Source organism: Triturus cristatus, chromosome 9 (assembly GCF_964204655.1).
Source record: "Triturus cristatus chromosome 9, aTriCri1.1, whole genome shotgun sequence".
NCBI lineage: Eukaryota > Metazoa > Chordata > Amphibia > Caudata > Salamandridae > Triturus > Triturus cristatus.
The window spans coordinates 1,221,931,592-1,221,954,357 of NC_140592.1; the positions used below are offsets into that span (position 1 = coordinate 1,221,931,592).

General features: G+C 53.0%; 1 protein-coding gene across 1 annotated transcript in view; it reads right to left on the reverse strand.

Annotated features, from left to right (window-relative positions):
* Positions 1 to 22,766, reverse strand: part of DCAF5 (DDB1 and CUL4 associated factor 5) — a 351,953-nt gene that overhangs the window by 28,997 nt on the left and 300,190 nt on the right. Inside the window, exon 7 of the mRNA XM_085627298.1 lies at positions 7,151 to 7,217. Within this exon, the coding sequence (XP_085483424.1) occupies positions 7,151 to 7,217 (67 nt within the window). The remainder of the gene's footprint in view (positions 1 to 7,150; positions 7,218 to 22,766) is intronic.

A 22,766-nucleotide genomic window follows, 5' to 3' on the forward strand; every position in this document is an offset into this window, starting at 1 on the left:
CTAAGAGTGAGCAAACTGCACCAAAACTCAGGATGCAGGACAGAAAGGCTCTAGACGTCGAATGAAACACACTATATATCCAAAAATCTAAGATTTATTCCAAATAACCACCCAAAAGGGTAGAGCTCAAGCTCCAGGGTCCTGCTAGCAGGAGCCGGAAAAAAGAACTGAAAGTAACTTGCTTTGGCTGTGCATCCTGGGATACCGGGGGTCTCTGGAGAGTTTCTTAAAGGCACCGTATCCCCTTAGCAGACACATAATGACAGCCTATAGGGCTTGTCTGTCCACCCCTTCCTCTCTATTGTTTAAAGGGATTTTGGTGAAGGGAGTGTGATACAATAAAGGAACATGTCAGATGTGAATAAAAATGACATTTAAACTTTATTTTGGCTTTTGTGTTCACTTCAGAGGAAGTGCTGGCCAGTGCAGCCATGTTGTTCTTAGGCTGTAATATTTTGTCTGTCTCTTAAGTGTCTTTGCAGGTTTGCAAATGCAGGACAGCTTAAGAGATATTTTGATTGCTCCGGGGTCCCCGCACATGGGCGGGACTATTCATAGATTATGACTATACACAGAGATCCCCTACTACAGAAAGCTATTTATCATTTGCAGAACAAATATGATATTAAGGCAGTGGCGGCTGGCAACTATGGGGAGGACGAGTGTGCGCAAACAAAATCAAACAAGCATTGGCATAGCATATAGGTCTCGCTTTTGGGACCTTAAAAGTGTTTAGTTATGCAGCACAATATCCTTGGTGCAACAACATCAACTGTTGCATGGCTAAACACATATAAGGTCCCAAAGGCGAGACCTATTGGCTATGCCAATGCTTGTTCTGTAAGGCTCCCAAAACCGATGTATGCCTGTCGTAGCTAAGGCCTTTTGATTTTACTAAAATTATGCATCTGATACACTTGCTTATAGGGGCTTTCAGCCAGCACTCTATTAAGCATCATCTGCTGCGTCATTCACATGCCCTTCTGCCTATTACACCATACAGCATACAGCATGGGGTGGTAGGTCGGCCACTGCAGTCACTAGCTAACTCCACTGAGTGACTGTATACTGCTCTTTCACAAGGAGCACATCCGCAAACAAAGTAATTCCTTTCAGTGCAGGGACTGCTGCACCCACACCCACCCTGTACTCTAGGTCCTGTCCGAAGCAATCTGCTGCACCCACACCCACCCTGTACTCTTGGTCCTGTCCGAAGCACTCTGCTGCACCCACACCCACCCTGTACTCTTGGTCCTGTCCGAAGCAATCTGCTGCACCCACACCCACCCTGTACTCTTGGTCCTGTCCGAAGCACTCTGCTGCACCCACACCCACCCTGTACTGTTGGTCCTGTCCGAAGCAATCTGCTGCACCCACACCCACCCTGTACACTTGGTCCTGTCCGAAGCATTCTGCTGCACCCACACCCACCCTGTACTCTTGGTCCTGTCCGAAGCACTCTGCTGCACCCACACCCTGTACTCTTGGTCCTGTCCGAAGCACTCTGCTGCACCCACACCCTGTACTCTTGGTCCTGTCCGTAGCACTCTGCTGCACCCACACCCACCCTGTACTCTAGGTCCTGTCCGAAGCACCCTGCTGCACCCACGCCCACCCTGTACTCTAGGACCTGTCCGAAGCAATCTGCTGCACCCACACCCACCCTGTACTCTTGGTCCTGTCCGAAGCACTCTGCTGCACCCACACCCACCCTGTACTCTTGGTCCTGACCGAAGCACTCTGCTGCACCCACACCCTGTACTCTTGGTCCTGTTCGAAGCACTCTGCTGCACCCACACCCTGTACTCTTGGTTCTGTCCGAAGCACTCTGCTGCACCCACACCCACCCTGTACTCTTGGTCCTGACCGAAGCACTCTGCTGCACCCACACCCACCCTGTACTCTTGGTCCTGACCGAAGCACTCTGCTGCACCCACTCCCATCCTGTACTCTTGGTCCTGTACGAAGCACTCTGCTGCACCCACGCCCTGTACTCTTGGTCCTGTCCGAAGCACTCTGCTGCACCCACACCCACCCTGTACCCTTGGTCCTGTCCGAAGCACTCTGCTGCACCCACACCCACCCTGTACTCTTGGTCCTGTCCGAAGCACACTGCTGCACCCACCCTGTACTCTTGGTCCTGTCCGAAGCACTCTGCTGCACCCACACCCACCCTGTACCCTAGGTCCTGTCCGAAGCAATCTGCTGCACCCACACCCACCCTGTACCCTTGGTCCTGTCCGAAGCACTCTGCTGCACCCACACCCACCCTGTACTCTTGGTCCTGTCCGAAGCAATCTGATGCACCCACACCCACCCTGTACTCTTGGTCCTGTCCGAAGCAATCTGCTGCACCCACACCCACCCTGTACCCTTGGTCCTGTCCGAAGCACTCTGCTGCACCCACACCCACCCTGTACTCTTGGTCCTGTCCGAAGCACACTGCTGCACCCACACCCACCCTGTACTCTTGGTCCTGTCCGAAGCACTCTGCTGCACCCACACCCACCCTGTACTCTAGGTCCTGTCCGAAGCACTCTGCTGCACCCACACCCACCCTGTACTCTTGGTCCTGTCCGAAGCAATCTGATGCACCCACACCCACCCTGTACTCTTGGTCCTGTCCGAAGCAATCTGCTGCACCCACACCCACCCTGTACCCTTGGTCCTGTCCGAAGCACTCTGCTGCACCCACACCCACCCTGTACTCTTGGTCCTGTCCGAAGCACACTGCTGCACCCACACCCACCCTGTACTCTTGGTCCTGTCCGAAGCACTCTGCTGCACCCACACCCACCCTGTACTCTAGGTCCTGTCCGAAGCACTCTGCTGCACCCACACCCACCCTGTACTCTTGGTCCTGTCCGAAGCACTCTGCTGCACCCACACCCTGTACTCTTGGTCCTGTCCGAAGCACTCTGCTGCACCCACACCCACCCTGTACTCTTGGTCCTGTCCGAAGCACTCTGCTGCACCCACACCCACCCTGTACTCTTGGTCCTGTCCGAAGCAATCTGCTGCACCCACACCCACCCTGTACTCTTGGTCCTGTCCGAAGCACACTGCTGCACCCACACACCCACCCTGTACTCTTGGTCCTGTCCGAAGCAATCTGCTGCACCCACACCCACCCTGTACTCTTGGTCCTGTCCGAAGCACACTGCTGCACCCACACCCAACCTGTACTCTAGGTCCTGTCCGAAGCACTCTGCTGCACCCACACCCACCCTGTACTCTTGGTCCTGTCCGAAGCACTCTGCTGCACCCACACCCTGTACTCTTGGTCCTGTCCGAAGCACTCTGCTGCAACCACACCCTGTACTCTTGGTCCTGTCCGAAGCACTCTGCTGCACCCACACCCACCCTGTACTCTTGGTCCTGTCCGAAGCAATCTGCTGCACCCACACCCACCCTGTACTCTTGGTCCTGTCCGAAGCACACTGCTGCACCCACACACCCACCCTGTACTCTTGGTCCTGTCCGAAGCACTCTGCTGCACCCACACCTACCCTGTACTCTTGGTCCTGTCCAAAGCACACTGCTGCACCCACACCCACCCTGTACTCTAGGTCCTGTCCGAAGCACTCTGCTGCACCCACACCCACCCTGTACTCTTAGTCCTGTCCGAAGCACTCTGCTGCACCCACACCCACCCTGTACTCTTGGTCCTGTCCAAGCAATCTGCTGCACCCACACCCACCCTGTACTCTAGGTCCTGTCCGAAGCACACTGCTGCACCCACCCTGTACTCTTGGTCCTGTCCGAAGCACTCTGCTGCACCCACACCCACCCTGTACTCTTGGTCCTGTCCGAAGCACTCTGCTGCACCCACACCCACCCTGTACTCTTAGTCCTGTCCGAAGCACTCTGCTGCACCCACACCCACCCTGTACTCTTAGTCCTGTCCGAAGCACTCTGCTGCACCCACACCCACCCTGTCCTCTAGGTCCTGTCATAAGCAGCAGTTATTTAGGTCCAAGTGCCCTTCCAGGGGAGATGCACAGCCGTAGGATGGGACATCAGTGCCCTCCACCCATGCTTGGGACACGGTCTCCGTTTCTAATCTCTACCAGACTCAACTAATGAGACCTACAGCTAACTACTACCAGAGGGAACAACAATAAGAAACACAAACTAGCCACCAATGGAGACTTCCTCGGCTGCCATGGAAACCCCGCAAATCTCGCGAGGCTTCACGTCCACCTGGTCTGTGAACAATGACTGCAGGAGACGAGCTCGTAAAGGGGCAGATGAATTCGTGACTGATTTTCGCACAATTGTTTGCGCTGGAAGAGCAGGAGAAGCGAATCTGATATCCGCTGTGACTGCTTGCTTCATAAAAAGAACAATGACTGCTTCCCAGAAGGACTCTGACAACGGGGGCGTTTTGTGGCTGTCAGAGGATTCAATACTTACACAATCAATACGCTTGCTCATTGATTCTGGACTGGGGAGGCGACAGACTTGGCTGCTGGGAGGGAGGCGTGGGCGCAGCTGGGCTCACTGCCTCTGCCAGGGGGCCTAAGATGCCACGTGGCATCTATCAAAACGGTACCATCTATCCCAGTTTGAAAATTACGTCACCTCCACTGTATCTTGGAAGCGCTCACGCACATTTCAGGGGTCTGCCACAGCTCTGTCCAGTAGAGGGTACGGGGCAAACCGCTCTGTCACTGCTCTACCAGACTCGGGTATTGTGATCAGCACTGATCCTTCGGCCCCGCCAACCTCGGGTACCATGTCACACCCTGGCACAGTTCACTGGTGGGTACAGTGTAAACCGCTCCGACAGTCTCTGGATGGTGTCCAGCGCGGATCCCTCAGCCCTGCCAGCCTTGGGTACCAGGTGAGTCCTTGGCACAGTCTAATGTTGGGTCCAGTGTAAACAGCTCTACTGGTCTCCGGCACAGTATGCATACCTCACCCCCATCAATCCCGAGCACCAAGTGCAGCCCCAGGCACGATTGTATAGGTATACACACAATAACAAAGAGGCGAGAGGTCCCACTCTTCCCTTGTCCTCCCTCACGAATATCCTAACAAAGAAAAGGGAAAGATGAAAACAAATCTAAGACAAACCCTCTTTGGGAAGCCCTCAGTGGTTTTAAAATTGCCCTCACCCACTAGACAGTGGCATGCTTCCTCGTAGGGCCTGCTACCACACTCTGGCACAGACCAACACTCAGGGCAAGTGTGTTTTATGGAGCTAATGTCCAAGGTTTACAAGGGATCCACTATTAAGAATGACTTAAAACAACCTAAAAGGGTTCTCTCCCTACTTTAATCTGGGTCCCCCTTGGCAGGGTTAAAACTATGATTTGAGGTGTACCTGGGTAATTAGTTCCCTGTCCCCCTTTCTGCTGTTATCAACATGTTTCGGCCTTCATACCGCCACGGTGGGTCATCGGCCTTAATGAGTATTTAGATCCCTTCTCTTACTTCACTCAAAGTCCCCCTCCCTGTCATTAACAATGTGGAGGTAAGGATTTGATGGTTTGTCTTTGTATTACATTTGTTTTCCTCTTTCTTTGTGTGTTAGGACAATTGCATAAGTGCCTGGTTTCGTGTGCACCCTATCACTTTCTGTCTTTCTCAGGTATTGTGCCCACCCCAGCCCCTACTTTTTTTTCATTGGGAGAAAACTTGAAGCACAAGTTTTCTCCCAATGAAAAGTACAATTATCTGCAAGGATGATCTCGATTCCATGAAGTCCACGTCGCACAACACAAGTTAGTGAAAGGGAGAAAGCGAGGGGAACTTTGCTGCACGCATAGCAGATTCATAGAGGTTTGCCTAGACAAGACTTGCAATCACCCAATGTCAGGCAGACCCAGTCACCCAATGTCAGGCAGACCCAGTCACCCAATGTCAGGCAGACCCAGTCACCCAATGTCAGGCAGACCCAGTCACCCAATGTCAGGCAGACCCAGTCACCCAATGTCAGGCAGACCCAGTCACCCAATGTCAGGCAGACCCAGTCACCCAATTGTCAGGCAGACCCAGTCACCCAATTGTCAGGCAGACCCAGTCACCCAATTGTCAGGCAGACCCAGTCACCCAATTGTCAGGCAGACCCAGTCACCCATTGTCAGGCAGACCCAGTCACCCATTGTCAGGCAGACCCAGTCACCCAATGTCAGGCAGACCCAGTCACCCAATGTCAGGCAGACCCAGTCACCCAATGTCAGGCAGACCCAGTCACCCAATTGTTAGGCAGACCCAGTCACCCAATTGTTAGGCAGACCCAGTCACCCAATTGTTAGGCAGACCCAGTCACCCAATTGTTAGGCAGACCCAGTCACCCAATTGTTAGGCAGACCCAGTCACCCAATTGTTAGGCAGACCCAGTCACCCGATTGTCAGGCAGACCCAGTCACCCGATTGTCAGGCAGACCCAGTCACCCGATTGTCAGGCAGACCCAGTCACCCGATTGTCAGGCAGACCCAGTCACCCATTGTCAGGCAGACCCAGTCACCCATTGTCAGGCAGACCCAGTCACCCAATGTCAGGCAGACCCAGTCACCCAATGTCAGGCAGACCCAGTCACCCAATGTCAGGCAGACCCAGTCACCCAATGTCAGGCAGACCCAGTCACCCAATTGTTAGGCAGACCCAGTCACCCAATTGTTAGGCAGACCCAGTCACCCAATTGTTAGGCAGACCCAGTCACCCAATTGTTAGGCAGACCCAGTCACCCAATTGTTAGGCAGACCCAGTCACCCAATTGTTAGGCAGACCCAGTCACCCATTGTCAGGCAGACCCAGTCACCCGATTGTCAGGCAGACCCAGTCACCCGATTGTCAGGCAGACACACGGTCACCCGATGCCAGGCAGACACACGGTCACCCGATGTCAGGCAGACACACGGTCACCCGATGTCAGGCAGACACACGGTCACCCGATGTCAGGCAGACACACGGTCACCCGATGTCAGGCAGACACACGGTCACCCGATGTCAGGCAGACACACGGTCACCCGATGTCAGGCAGACACACGGTCACCCGATGTCAGGCAGATACAGTCACCCGATGTCAGGCAGATACAGTCACCCGATGTCAGGCAGATACAGTCACCCGATGTCAGGCAGATACAGTCACCCGATGTCAGGCAGACACACAGTCACCCGATGTCAGGCAGATACACTCACCTGCTTCCGGATTCGTGGGAATCTTCCACATGTACAAGTTGAAGTCATCCGAGCCGGAGAGGACATACTGTTAAAACAAAATATGCAAATGCTTAGTAACTGAAAGTGTTGACAACTAGCATGCAATAAGTGCCCAAATAATATGCGCTCCCATTCTGGACACGTCACATGTCCTGACAGCAGCGTGTCTAGCTTAATCTTCGGTCTACTGCACTGATAATACTTAAGAAACAATGTAATACAGAAATTGATACAAAAAATATTTGAAAAAGAAAAGTTCACAACATAAGTGACACTTACTGTGCAACACTTTGGCTCTTTACCAGCAAAAATATATATACATATATGTATGTATATATATATATTTTTTAAATCTAGCATGACAGCGCAGCTATCTCCAAAATGTGTTGATACCAATTTCCTTAAAGTATACAAGGTGGGCTTTGTTGCACCCAAAGGACTACTTCCCCCATCCCTTGTGTTATTGGTTGTTTAGTGTATTAGTCCCTCTTCTAGGAAGAGCTTCCATTGGAATGCACGAGGGACTGTTTTACATTAGATCAGTACACTCCGCCATTAGGCTGCATGTTACAATTCTTTATCGCCTGTTAGCACGGTTTAAGGAAAGCCATCCTTTTCTGCTACTTACTTCCCAGCACTGGCAAAGCCACAGAGCAGGCTGTAATGGGACAAAGCATTGGTACATGCAAGGCATGTAAACAGCATTTGTAAGTGCCTGTGGTTACATGTCTTAGCACATTAAACCCTGATCTATTGGCATTGCTAATGTTTGCACAAGTCAGGTGCCACATTATGCACGGCTATTCAAGTAGAGAGCTGACATACTGGACAGACAAGTCGGGGTAGGATTTCCATGGACTACAATAATTTAATGATGAACTCTCTGACACAGGTCCCCCATCAGTACCCTTAGGGTGGCCTACTTTGAATGATAAATTAGTCGCCTGGACTACAGGAATGCTCTGTTATCAGTAAACTACTGCTTGCTGACCAAGTTGCAGGTTGTACAAATCACAACTGCTAGACTAAAATGTAATCTTCCTTCTGGTTCGCCCTCCTCCCCTATGCTTCGGAACCTCCATTGGCTGCATATCAGAAATCGGGTCATTTTTAGGTCTCGCCTGGCGATAGCAGCACGCACGTGCTGCTCTCGCCATGCGAGTGCCTTTTGCTTTCGATACAGTTTCCAAACTTACTTAAAGGCACGCTCTCGTTTTCAATTGGCGCGCGTCATCGTTTATGTTAAGCACTGACGCGTGATTAAAAACTGGGCTTTCAGGTTACCGCCTTGTCCACTTTTAGGCCGGCCCATGTGGACAAGCCCCCGCCATCTTGTTTTGCTTGTGCCAATAGCTTTGTGTTGCCATGGCAACCAAGCTCAGACGTACCATATTGTTTAAATGAACTTGAGTGCTCTCGTCCACTTTTCCCGATGGCCCTTGGAACAACGGCTGCTGATTTTCGTAGGCTGCTGCGTTAGCTATTTGTTGATGTTTACGTGAAAATAACTCTTGTGGGAGGGGTTGTCGAGTGCACAGATCACGCGTCTGTTTTTGTTAGGCTGAATTTGTGGAATTGAATACTTACCTCCCAAACAGCATCAAGCGGCAATCGGGATATCCTTTATTTATTTATTTATTTAATACGGCGCCTGTATGATTGCTTGTGTTTACAATTCTGGAGCAGCGCAGGAGCTTGTTTTTTTTTTTACTTTAAAACAGAGAACGGCGCGGCGCCGCTTGAAGGACACCGCACTCGGTTTCTTTATATATTTTTAAACTTTAACACTGAGCAAAGCGCCCGCATCAAGGACACCGCGCTCAGTGTTAAATTAAAAAAAGAAAGAAACCGAGCGCGGTGTCCTTAAAAAGGCGCCGCAATCAGTTTTCGCTCTTTCTTCTGGCTCTTGCAGTTTTAGATGAACACTACATGCCAGAAATTATTTGGCAAATGTTGAAGTGGAAATAGCCGCAGCATCGCATAAATACAGTGCCTCTGACCATAACTATCACATTACTATGCATTCCAAGACAAGAGCACCTCCCTGGTCACTTCCACACAACACCAAAACATTTTGCATACAGTAGCAATAGAAATAGAACACTATCCCAGCTTCGTACTGCTCCACGGTGTAACTTGCTACCTGTGCAAAACCCGATTTGACGCCCCAGATATGGAGTTGTGTATATTTAAATATAAATGTATATGAGACCTGACAGCTGTCACAACATATTTTAGTGTCTGTATACGAAGCACTCTGACAACTGACCGATGTGGTCCGCGCCAAGCGAAACTTGAAATAAATATGTAGTTACATTTGAAGTACTGTCTAGAAGCTTTTAATACTACAAGTAGTTCTTGTAGGAGGGCACTGGAGGCCATTACTCGTCACACTGGTGTTTGTCTGTAGCGCCGAGCAGTGGTGGGGGTGTCCAGCGGTAGAACTGCAATTTAAAACAAGCATTAAAAATGCAATAGGTCTTGCCTTTTATTAAGTTAAAGCCATTTGCTTTGCTATACAATACCATTAGCAAAGCAAATGGCTTTAACTTAATTAAAGGCGAGACCGATTACATTTCCAATGCTTGTTAAACTCTGCTGTCTGACACACAAGGCATTTCACAAATCCAGTCCTGAGTATTTGTCCATGAGTTTAAAACCGTTTCAACCTGCGAAATGCCTTAGGTCTTTGGATATGGCTCTATTGACTATCCCTCGCATTTGGACCTCAAATCAGGGGGGTAGCTCTTTTTCGTACACTGCCTCCCATCATTGGAACAAACTCCCCCTTAGCCTCTGCTTCAGCTCAGACAAGATCTCCTTCAAGAAGAGTTTGAAGACCTGGCTGTTTTCGGAAGTTTCTGCCTTCTCAGCAGTGCAGAGCCGAGATGCTCCTTTGGGAGTGATTCGTGCACTATATGAAATGTCCTTATCATCATATCAAGCCATTAACACCAAAACTGCCTTCCTTAGATGCTCTGTGTCCACCATTTTGTCTCTCGTCACCGGCAGACATTGGAGGGCGCAAGTAGACTACAGACACCCGATGCAGGCTTTTCACCTTCAATACACCACACCACAATCTTAAAAAAACTCGGAGGATGCGAGCGGTGCTATAAAAAAAGCCCTTGTTAGAAATCAATGTAATCAGTTTATATAAAAATTCAAGGTTTCCCAGAAGAACATTTTACAACAATCAGAAACCAGAGCTGGCGCCCAGAAACGTTCAGAGAGTGTTGGTTTTAGCACAAAAAGTTGAACATTCAAACCAATCAACATGTTTATGATCCCAGGATCAATCATTGAAGCAGGGGTCTGCAAAAGATTTGAGAATGGCTCTGGGTGTTTTTTCGTGCAAAGCGGACACGATTTTTCCTCCCCAATTTAATGTAGGTTTTTAAAAATCTGAATGTTTGTGCACTTCATAAAGTTTGATAAGAGTCACAAAAACCCAAATAACTGGCAAAAACTTTCCCTAAAAATAGGCAAAGTCCACGAAAACACTTTTAGCCGGAGAATTCTCACTATTGTTTTTTAGTTAAGAAAGCAGAGTTGGCCATCGCGTGTAAACTTCACCCAACTGTAGTTTTTCTTGATTTTTGAGGGTCTATGCAAAATCTTTTTTGAAGGGAAAATACATGGCACTAGAATTGTAACACTAGAAAGGGTCCACATGCTAGAACGCTGCAGAGGAGTGTCAGGTAGATCTTTACTAATTATGACTTTAGAGTAAATAATAAATATGGCATTGACTGCTGCAAATGAACCATCAGAAAGAAACAACCTACACACAGGAGCAGGATGCAAAAAAAACAGAAATTGCTGTAGTCCAAGGGTTCATTTCCTTCAACTCACAGCTGAGAAATATTCAAAAGATCTGGGCTCTTGCACGTGACGCAGGAGTAAACAGATAGCTAAACATCATGGAGAACACATAAAAAGCCATTAGTAGAGGCAACTGCAGTGATCCCGCTTAGAAATGCGTAGAAAGAAGAGTCTTGATCATTTGAAAGGGTTTTCAGAAAAAGATGATATACAAGTAAAATAGCTCAACAAACGTTTACCTGATTTCAAGGTGAGATGCGCTCACCAATTTAGCAGTGAACATGTGTTGGAAAGGCGTTCTCCGTGGGGGCTTCGGAATATGTTCCTGACCATCCGTTGACCCACCTCTCCCAGAGTTAGGCCGAGCAAGGGCGGGGAGGCCCTTCCTGGGAGCGTCTCGTACCTAGGATCGCACACGCTGAGCTTGCACTCTCGCACAGAGGGACACAACACAGTAGTTCTTCGTAAGACAGTATACTTTATCGTTAGTTTTAAGGGATCTTTATGATCCAAAATGCCGGTATTGAATCAGTGCCACAAGCGGCGGCGATTTCGCGATGGGGGTATGGGGGTAGCGGGACAGTCTTTGAGTTCAGTGTCTCTGCGGAGTATCCTTCGCACAGCTCTCAATCCTCGAGCTGGGGGATGTTGTTTCTCTCGGCAATCTCTGCCGATTCTCCTGGAGGAGAGTGCCGCGAGTCACTCAGCAGGCACAGGTGGATTCGCGACCGCAGGGCTCAGACGGTTCAGAGTTCGGGGAGCCGCGACAGCGTCAGCAGGGCTCAGATGGTTCTGAGTTCGGGGAGCCGCGACAGCGTCAGCAGGGCTCAGATGGTTCAGAGTTCGGGGAGCCGCGACAGCGTCAGCAAGGCTCAGATGGTTCAGAGTTCGGGGAGCCGCGACGGCGTCAGCAGGGCTCAGGGGGTTCTGAGTTCGGGTAGCGTTCTTCGGTTCGGGGAGCGATCGAGCCGCGACCAGGTCAGCAGGCTCTTGTGGTCCAGGTCTTCTCTGCCTCCCGTCCCTTCAGCACCCCTTGTTATACTCCCCCTCCTCTTTGAAGTCCGGAGTCCTCGCTGAGAGGGGTCTTGGTGCCTAGGGGCGGTGTGTCGGGATTTCCTGTCGCTCGGCCCTTTGATCTGTTCAGGTGGGTCTGGGAGGGACTCCAGACGCCCAGCAGGCAAGGCGCCCGCTCACCGGGGGCCTGGTGGCCGATCGAAACCTTCCTTGGTGAGGAGACCAGAGGTGTGACAGGGACGGCGCCTCCTGGTCTGGCTTGGGGGTTTCTCTCTCCCTCGGCCGGGCATGCGTGGTGGGGTCTTGGGTGCTGCTGGGGCCCGGCCTGCCATCGGGATGTTGGGCCATGGTGGCCGGAAGTCCGTGACATCGGCGATCAGGTGCGGTTGCGGGGTGGTTTGCTGGTGGGGAGGGCCCACGCCACGAGGCCGGTCTCACACGTGCCCCCCCCCCCAGCTGAAAGGCGGGGAGAACTACCCATCCACTTGGGGGTTCTACTCGCTGAAGCGGAAGAATCGGGACAGGCCGTCCGCGTTGGTGTGGTCAGTCCCGGGCCGATGCTCCACAGTGAAGTCCATCCCCTGGAGGGAGATTGGCCATCGTAGCAGCTTGGGGTTTTCTCCTCTCATTTGCATCAGCCACCGCAAGGGTCGATGATTCGTTTGCACTCGGAAGTGGGTTCCGAACAAGTAGGGCCGTAGCTTTTTGAGGGCCCAGACTACTGCGAAGGCCTCTCTTTCAATGGTGCTCCACCGCTGTTCTCGAGGTAGCAACCTTCGGCTGACGAAGGCTATGGGCTGATCTATGCCCTTGTCGTTGAACTGCGAGAGGACGGCCCCGATGCCGTGTTCCGAGGCGTCCGTCTGGACCACAAACTCCTGAGAGTAGTCAGGGGCTTTGAGTACCGGAGCAGTACATATAGCGGCTTTCAAGGCGTCGAACGCTTTTTGGCACGGGGGAGTCCATTGTATTTTCTTCGGGTGCTTTTTGGAGGTTAGCTCTGTGAGGGGGCCTGCGATGCTGCCATAGTTCTTAATAAACCTCCGGTAGTAATCGGTGAGGCCCAGGAAGGCCCGGACTTCCGTTTGAGTGGTTGGGGGTTCCCAGGACAGGATGGCGTCGATCTTCGGCTGGAGGGGGGCAACCTGCCCGCTTCCCACCTGGTGCCCCAGATAGATCACGGAGCCTTGTCCAATTTGAGATTTGCTGGCTTTGATGGTTAGGCCGGCCTGGCGCAGGGCCAGCAGTACTTGTCGGAGGTGCTGGAGGTGCTCGGTACATTGGGAGCTGAATACTGCTATATCGTCGAGGTACGCTGCGCTGAACCCCTCTAGTCTGGACAGGACCCTGTTCACCAGCCGCTGGAAGGTGGCCGGGGCATTTTTGATTCCAAACGGCATCACCCTAAAGCGGTAGTGCCCGTCCGGGGTGGAGAAGGCGGAGCGCTCCTTGGCTCCCTCAGTGAGCGCAATCTGCCAGTATCCGCAGGTTAGGTCGAAGGTGCTGAGGTAGCGAGCGGCCCCGAGGCGGTCGATGAGCTCGTCTGCGCGGGGGATAGGGTGAGCGTCCGCTCGGGTGACCGCATTGAGTCCCCGGTAGTCCACACAGAATCTCAGCTCGGGGGCGACACCAGGGGCGGCCGCTTTCGGGACCAGGACTACCGGGCTGGCCCAGGGGCTGTCGGAGGGTTCAATCACCCCGAGGGCCAACATCTTGGTTACTTCGGTCTGGATGCAGGTTCGGACCCGGTCAGGGACCCGGTAGGCTCGGTGTCTCACTGGCGGGCTGTCGCTGGTGTCTATGTCATGGACACACCAGTCGGTGACCCTAGGGTTTAGGGAGAAGAGGTCCGCGAATTGTCTTTGTAGCCGGCGACAGTCGTCGGACTGTTGGGGGGTGAGGGTGGTTGACCGTCTCACCCCCTCTACGGAGCCATCTGTTTCTTTAGCACACAGGAGGTCTGGAAGGGGCTCGGTGTCTTCTTCAGTCCCATCGTCGGTGGCCAGGAGCAAACTCAACTCGGTCCTCACAAAGTGGGGTTTGAGGCGGTTCACGTGGAGGACCCGGAGGGGGTTCCGTGGGGACTGCACATTAACTAGATCGGTAACTTGGCTCTTCCGCTCGACCACCTTGAAGGGACCAGTCCATTTGTCTTGGAGGGCGCAGGGTTTCACCGGGGCCATGACCCAGACCTGTTGGCCCGGCTGAAACTCGACCAGCGTGGCATTCTGGTCATACCAGCGCTTCATCTCTTCCTGGCTAGCCTCGAGGTTTGCCTCTGCGAGTTCTCTGAACTTCCGGGTCTGGTTGCGGAGCGCCAGGATATCGCGGAACACATCAGGGGGGGTCCCACGGAGAGTCGTTTCCCAGCCCTCCTTGACCAGGCTCAGGGGTCCCCGGACGGGGTGTCCGTACAGTAGTTCGAACGGGCTGAACCCCAGAGATTTTTGGGGAACCTCTCGGTAGGCGAACAGGAGGCAAGGGAGAAGGACGTCCCATCTCCGGCGTAGGGGTTCTTCGAGGCCCATGATCATCCCTTTCAGGGTCCTGTTAAAATGCCTCAACTAGGCCATTCCCTTGGGGGTGGTATGGGGTGGTGAACTTGTATGATACCCCGCACTGCTGCCATAGGGACCTCATGTATTTGGAGATAAAGTTCGTGCCACGATCACTCACGACTTCGCGAGGGAACCCCACACGGGAGAAGATCCCCATCAAGGCCCGGCCTACTACGGGGGCCGTCACGGTGCGGAGGGGAATGGCCTCGGGGTAGTGGGTGGCATGGTCCACCAGGACGAGGATGAATCGGTGGCCCTGGGCAGTCTTGGGATCCAGGGGTCCCACGATGTCGATCCCCACCCGCTCAAAAGGGGTACTAACAACGGGGAAGGGTTGTAGCGGAGCCTTGCGCTTCCCCCCACTCTTTCCGCTGGCCTGGCACCTGAGGCATGACTTGCAGTGGGCCTCCACGTTCGCTCGCATCTTGGGCCAATAGAAGTGGGTAACTAGTCGCTGGTAGGTCTTATCTTGGCCTAAGTGTCCTGCCAGGGGTACATCATGGGCTAGGCCCAGGAGGAGACTTCGGAAGCGCAGGGGTACCACCAGTACTCGGGCCGATCCCAGCTCGGCCGACTTCTGTTCGCTGTACAGGAGGCCGTTTTCCCAGTATATCCAGTGGGTTCCGGACTGGTCGCCTGCTGCCTGGGCTTCGGCCTGTTGCCGGGGTCCAATGAGGGAAGGGCAGGTGGCTTGTTCCTGGCAGAATTCTTCTCGGGAGGGACCTCCCTCGCAGTGCCACTGGGCCATCTCGGGCAGGTCCCCGAGCTCGGTCAGTGGTTCGGGATCTGGATGCACTGACCCGTCATCGGGAATGGTTTCTTCTTCCGGAAGAGGGTTGTCGGGCTCGGGTAGTCCGTCCCGGACCTCGGGGACGGCGACGGTGTTCAGTGGTGTGGCCTCAACTCCCTCGGAGGAAGGCAATCGGATAGTCATACAGCGCGTGGTGGCGCATACCCATTCGGGTAGGCCCATCATCTCGAGATGGGCTCTTCGTTCCACTTGTCCCCACTGGGAACTCTCAAGGTCGTTGCCCAGGAGGCAGTCTACGGGTTGGGAGGTTCGGACTGCCACCCTCAATTTACCGGTGACTTCCCCCCCCCCCCCCATTCGAAGGGTACCAGGGCCATCCGGCATAGGCTCTCGGAATTGTCCGAAGATATGACTGGACAAAAGGCGTCGGGCAGGATCTGGTCTTCGGAGACCAGGTGGCAGTGGACCGCTGTGACACTCGCCCTGGTGTCGCGGAGGCCCTCGGCGCGGTGACCGTTGACCGTCACCTGCTGTCGGTACTTCTTCGTGTTGGCGGGTAGGGGTGTTCCGGGGACCATCTCTCGGTCCCCTAGGGAGACCAGGGCCACGGCGGCTGGTTCCCACTCTTCGGAGTCTTCCATCTCTTCTCCTAGGGCTACGGAGGCCATTTGTCGAGCCGGAGGGGTTGTCGTTGCGGGTCGTTGGTACATGGGACACTGGGGCTCACTGGCATAGTGTCCGGTCTGTTGGCAGCGGAAACAGGTGATCTTGACTCGGGGTCCCGACCTCCCCGGTGGCCCGGTGCTGGCTGGAGGTGGGGCTGGAAAGTGCGGAGGTTGGCCTCCTTGGGGGACTGTGCTGGGAGCCCCCCGTGAATTCTCTCGGTCGGCCTTGGTTCCCTCCGCCCCTCTGGCGGGGGGGTCCCTGACTGTGGCGACCGTAGTCTCCCACGGGACCCCGGGAGGTCACCCATCGGTCAGCTTCGACGGCCAGTTTTCGAGGGTCAGTGAGCTTGCTGTCCAGGAGGTGCTGGCGTAACTCCACAAAGCAATTGGCGGACAAGTGTTATCACGCGATTAGGTCGAACAGCTCCTCAAAGGTGGAGACCTTGCTGCCCTTGATCCACCCGTCCAAGGCCCGGCTGTAAAAGTTCACGTACTCCACCCATGTGGTACTGGGTATCTTTTTGCAGTCTCGAAACCGTTGCCGGTACATTTAGGGGGTGAGCCCATATCTGGCTACTAGGGCCTCTTTCATGTGGCTGTAGGAGTTCAGCATCGTGGAGGGCAGGTCCAGCAGGGTATCTCTCCCCTCGCTCAGGAACCGACCCCACAAACCAGCTCCCCAGTCTTTCTGTGGAACTCGGTGGGAGGTCATGGCCACCTCGTAGGCCCTGAACCATTGCTGGATGTCGTCGTTCTTGTAATATTCTTTAACAACATCCTTGGGGATGTGGACCTTTGGTTCCACGGTGGAGGAGGGTGGCTGATTTCCCGAGGGTCTGGACTCCTCACTTTTAGCCTTGAGCTCGATCTCTTTCAGGCTGCGTTCATGTTCTAGTTGGAGTTTCCTTTCTTCGTGTTCTCTCTGTCGTTTCTTTTCCTCGAGTTCTCCTTGTAGGCGTAATTGTTCTACTGCCAACTTTTTCTCAGCCAGTTTTAGCTCTCCCTCGATTTTCAGTTTCGCTAGCTCTAGTTCGTGGTTGCGGCCCCTTTCTCGGTCCGCTAGCTCCTCCGGGGATAGGCCCCCCTCTGGGGCGCTGCTCCTCCCCGGGATGCTTCATGGTTCGTTTGGCAGCTCTCCTTCTGTTTGGGCCCGGGAAGCTCCTGACTCGACCCAGGTCCTCAATGCTCCCTGGAAATCCTCTTTCGTGCTTAATCCGGTGGTAGCAATTCCAGGGTCTTTGCAGAATTGTTTTAATTCTCGATGCGTATAATATTCCAACTGGTCCTCTCGGAATGTCGGGCTTGTGTTGGTACCTGCGGCACCTCGGGAGGTTTCTCCTTCCATCTCTTTTCGGTAGTGCGTCAGCCGTTTACTGCACGATCTCTAGGTGTCGGCTCGGATCCCGTCGTCTGCCACCAAATGTTGGAAAGGCGTTCTCGGAGGGGGCTTCGGAATACGTTCCTGACCACCCGTTGACCCACCTCTCCCAGAGTTACGCCGAGCAAGGGCAGGGAGGCCCTTCCTGGGAGGGTCTCGTACCTAGGATCGCACACGCTGAGCTTGCACTCTCGGACAGAGGGACACAACACAGTAGTTCTTCGTAAGACAGTATACTTTATCGTTAGTTTTAAGGGATCTTTATGATCCGAAATGCCGGTATTGAATCAGTGCCAAAAGCGGCGGCGATTTCGCGATGGGGGTAGCGGGACAGTCTTTGAGTTCAGTGTCTCTGCGGAGTATCCTTCGCACAGCTCTCAATCCCCCCCTCCCTCTTTGAAGTCCGGAGTCCTCGCTGAGAGGGGTCTTGGTGCCTAGGGGCGGTGTGTCGGGATTTCCTGTCGCTCGGCCCTTTGATCTGTTCAGGTGGGTCTGGGAGGGACTCCAGACGCCCAGCAGGCGAGGCGCCCGCTCACCGGGGGCCTGGTGGCCGATCGAAACCTTCCTTGGTGAGGAGACCAGAGGTGTGACAGGGACGGCGCCTCCTGGTCTGGCTTGGGGGTTTCTCTCTCCCTCGGCCGGGCATGCATGGTGGGGTCTTGGGAGTTGCTGGGGCCCGGCCGGCCATCGGGATGTTGGGCCATGGTGGCCGAAAGTCCGTGACATCGGGGATCAGGTGCGGTTGCGGGGTGGCTTGCTGGTCGGGAGGGCCCACGCCACGAGGCCGGTCTCACAACATGGTAATGCGCCGCGCATACAATTCTTTATTTTTCAACAGGTCTCAATGTAAAGTTAAAAACCCTGCTTCAAACACACCCTGCACGTAGGCATGATCATTTCATGCTGTTGGTTCACGGTGAGTCGACATCCCCAGAAGCAAATGGGGGGGTGGACGTGATAGTGGTCCTGCGCATGCACACACGTGCTTGACTGGGGAAGCCAGGGGCCCAAAGTTTGCACACAATTTGTCTCTGAGAAGTTTGCAGTTCCATCACAAATATGGTGCAATCAGTTCTTGACCATATCCCTTATGGGCCTCCCCCAACATAGCGCAATCAGAAATCTCCAATCATCTACATCACACAGATTCACCCTAGGATCTTTCAGGAGATTAAAGCAGAGAGGCATGCCACTTGGACTTCAGGGCGCAAAAATGTGGAATACTCAGACCTGAAACTCGAGGGCAGAAACTAGTTCGGGAAACTCCTAAAAATGGAACTATCCTGACTAATAGTGGACTAGATTTCAGAATTGTTGGAAGCGAGTGAGGAACATCGAACAGGGCTGGTGCCTCCTGGGCAATTGGACTCCAGATACAGCACATTCATGGACTTAAACACTGAAGAGTGCTCGGGAGTAGCCACAGGGTCATGTGGATGGCTTTATAAACCAATGATATACAAATTAACTATAATTTTACTTTGTACAGGATGGACACCAACCTACTCAACTTTTCCGATGATATTCTACACACTAACTACTCCTCCTAAACTTATCGTAGAACACTCAGTTCGGATGGCGAGGCAGGTGGCTGCAGTAGGTGTTACTGGCACACGCCAGAGGTGGTCCCAGTGTTTTCCTATGGATTGCTCTACCGCTATCAGACTGGTAACTTTGTCCACCGGTTCCCACTGTCCTCAACTGCATGGTACCAGGGGATCACCTCACTCCCTGCCTTCTTATAACCTGCATTTATCGTCTTCGGTAACATAATCCGGAGCTGGTGATGCTCTTTTCAATATTGTATGAATAGCGTCCAAATCTTGGTGGAATAAGGTGGACCGCCAACTAATGTCCAATTATTTGGACATTATCACCTCATTAATCCAAAGTCATCATCTAAAATTTCAGATGGAAACGGGCAACACTCAAATCCACCTCTGACAGACAAACAATAGAAAATTAAAATTCTATGTTATGGAACACAAATTCCACAAGAAAAACTGGTCTCTGACTTAATGGCACAAAACATGGAAATTGTTCTTTTGGGCGGAACATATAGCAATGCGATCCCATTTACAGGGTCATCAATCCCCAAATCCAACGACGAGTGTGAGGAACCTGGGAATGCCGCTCAATTCAAATCAATCGTTAAATCCCAGAGAAACGTCACTGTTCGGGGTACCAGCTTCCAGCTAGGATCACACCATGAGGTTCTACCACTCCTATCTGGGTCTTGAGTGAAACTAACCAGGTTGTAATGGGATAATTTGAGTATTGCATTGTCTACACTGACCTTCCCAAAACTCACTGCCCACTTAAAGCACGTCTACAACTAACAGCCGTCTATCAAAAACATCACTAGAACTGCCATGACACACGTCACCAACGTGCACATTAACTTCAGTGTCCAAACTCATTGCTCACATGTCACTCCGTTAAAATACTGCACGCTACATCAGACTACTCCGCTTTGATGCTTGCCACTTCCACACGGCTCAGACTGCATGGCTTCCATAGGGCCCAAGGTGCTTTCCAGATAGTCCAAAGCAGCTGATGGGCACTAGCGTGGACACACCCCTTCTATTAACACCCCAACACAGCAGCCACCACCTGGTCACATTTAAAAGCATCCTCAGCACGAAAACCCACACACAACGACTCATGATGAATTAATGCTGCAGTTACTAAGGATTACAGCTTGCATTGCAGAGAAAGGTGTTTACAGCATCGGTCACAGACGTATGTATATTCCTGAACACAAGTAGCATCTACGCTGGCTTAATGCAGTTTATATGAGGCCTGAGCCTAAACCAAATAAAGCCAGACATTTGAAAGCCAGAAAATGTGAGCAACAAACTACAAAGCCGATGGTAAGCAATGGGCGGAATCCATTCCCAGGGAAGCTTTTCCGAATGTCCCCAGGATGTCACGAGCAAACCAGACGGCGGCGCAATCTGGGAGGCTTTGACCTAAAAACGGTGTGTTTTAAAGAAACGTGCCGGTGCAGGCATGTTCACTGGAGAGCTCTACACGACTCAAGGAGGATAGTTTGGAATGAACACTACTGCAACTTAATCTACCAAGCCTGGTGTAAATGCTGGGAAAAGGCAGAGAGGAGAAGAAAAACTCCCCCCGCAGCAAAACAGAGAAATCCCTACTGAGCAGAGCAACTGGTGATGAACATTAAGATACTGAGGACAGAGATGGCAAGGAGACGTCTTGGGACACGGTCCTCTGACAGGGCTCGGCATCACTAGCCTGCGGTGCCCCAGATCACCCGCATCTCCCTCCATCGAGAGGAGAGGGATAAAGACCGCCCCCTGGCCTGCAGCAGCGGACAGGTGTGGGATTCCGGTCCACATACCTACGGTTGATCTTGGGCACATCTGCCTAAAGATGTAAAGCGGATAAAAAACACAGAGCCGGCCTTCAAGAGAGGTCAGGAATTATGCAAGATGCTGCGATAAGTGAGTAGGGGAGTCCGTGAAAAGTGTACACGGGAAAAATAACTTCACACATTAAGCATCAGGTTAAAGTCAGGTTACAATGACCGTTCCTAAAATGAAGGTTAGCCAAGCCTGACCCCACGGACAACACGATAAAGAATGGCTGAGGGGCCCAGGGACAGCTTCCTTCACTGGCCACACAAATCCAGAGGGTGCGTTTTACACCTCCGAGTCCCTTACACTGGTCCCCTATAGAGACCGCGAAGCTGTGCTCGGTGTGATCCAACATAAGATAAAAAAACACGCTTATGTACACTCCCAGAAAAATACAAGACTCCTCTCTGTCAGTGGCCAACAAACCAGCAGCTGTGCAAATACTCTGTCCAGAAACTCGCCGCCGCTGGAGGGCACTTTTAGTATCACCTTTGGGAGCGCATGCCAACCCTCAGTGATGGATATCCTGGCACAGATTTCCCAGACGTGCTTAGAAGGACTCTTGTGCACATCAAAGACTGGGCCTTAAGCGCTCAGGGCCTGACACTCTGGGACAAGAGAACCAGCACGAGTCCACCACCCACACACGAGGGCACAGAGAACCAGCATGAGTCCACCACCCACACACGAGGGCACAGAGAACCAGCATGAGTCCACCACCCACACACGAGGGCACAAGAGAACCAGCATGAGCCCACCACCCACACACGAGGGCACAAGAGAACCAGCATGGGTCCACCACCCACACACGAGGGCAAAGAGAACCAGCACGAGTCCACCACCCACAGACGAGGGCACAAGAGAACCAGCACGAGTCCACCACCCACACACGAGGGCACAAGAAAACCAGCACGAGTGCACCACCCACAGACGAGGGCACAAGAGAACCAGCACGAGTCCACCACCCACACACGAGGGCACAAGAAAACCAGCACGAGTGCACCACCCACAGACGAGGGCACAAGAGAACCAGCACGAGTGCACCACCCACAGACGAGGGCACAAGAGAACCAGCATGAGTCCACCACCCACACACAAGGGCACAAGAGAACCAGCATGAGTCCACCACCCACACACGAGGGCACAAGAGAACCAGCATGAGTCCACCACCCACACACGAGGGCACAAGAGAACCAGCATGAGTCCACCACCCACACACGAGGCCACAACAGAACCAGCATGAGTCAACCACCCACACACGAGGGCACAAGAGAGCCAGCAAGAGTGCACCACCCGACACGAGGGCAAAGAGAACCAACACGAGTGCACCACCCACACACGAGGGCACAAGAGAACCAGCATGAGTCCACCACCCACACACGAGGGTAAAGAGAACCAGCATGAGTCCACCACCCACACACGAGGGCACAAGAGAGCCAGCAAGAGTGCACCACCCGACACGAGGGCAAAGAGAACCAACACGAGTGCACCACCCACACACGAGGGCACAAGAGAACCAGCGTGAGTCCACCACCCACACACGAGGGCACAAGAGAGCCAGCAAGAGTGCACCACCCACACACGAGGGCAAAGAGAACCAGCACGAGTGCACCACTCACACGCGAGGGCACAAGAGAACCAGCACGAGTCCACCACCCACACACGAGGGCAAAGAGAACCAGTACGAGTCCACCACCCACACACGAGGGCACAAGAGAGCCAGCAAGAGTGCACCACCCACACACGAGGGCAAAGAGAACCAGTATGAGTCCACCACCCACACACGAGGGCACAAGAGAATCAGCGTGAGTCCACAACCCACACACAAGGGCAAAGAGAACCAGCACGAGTGCACCACCCACACACGAGGGCGCAAGAGAACCAGCATGAGTCCACCACCCACACACGAGGGCACAAGAGAACCAGCATGAGTCCACCACCCACACACAAGGGCACAAGAGAACCAGCAAGAGTGCACCACCCACACACGAGGGCACAAGAGAACCAGCATGAGTCCACCA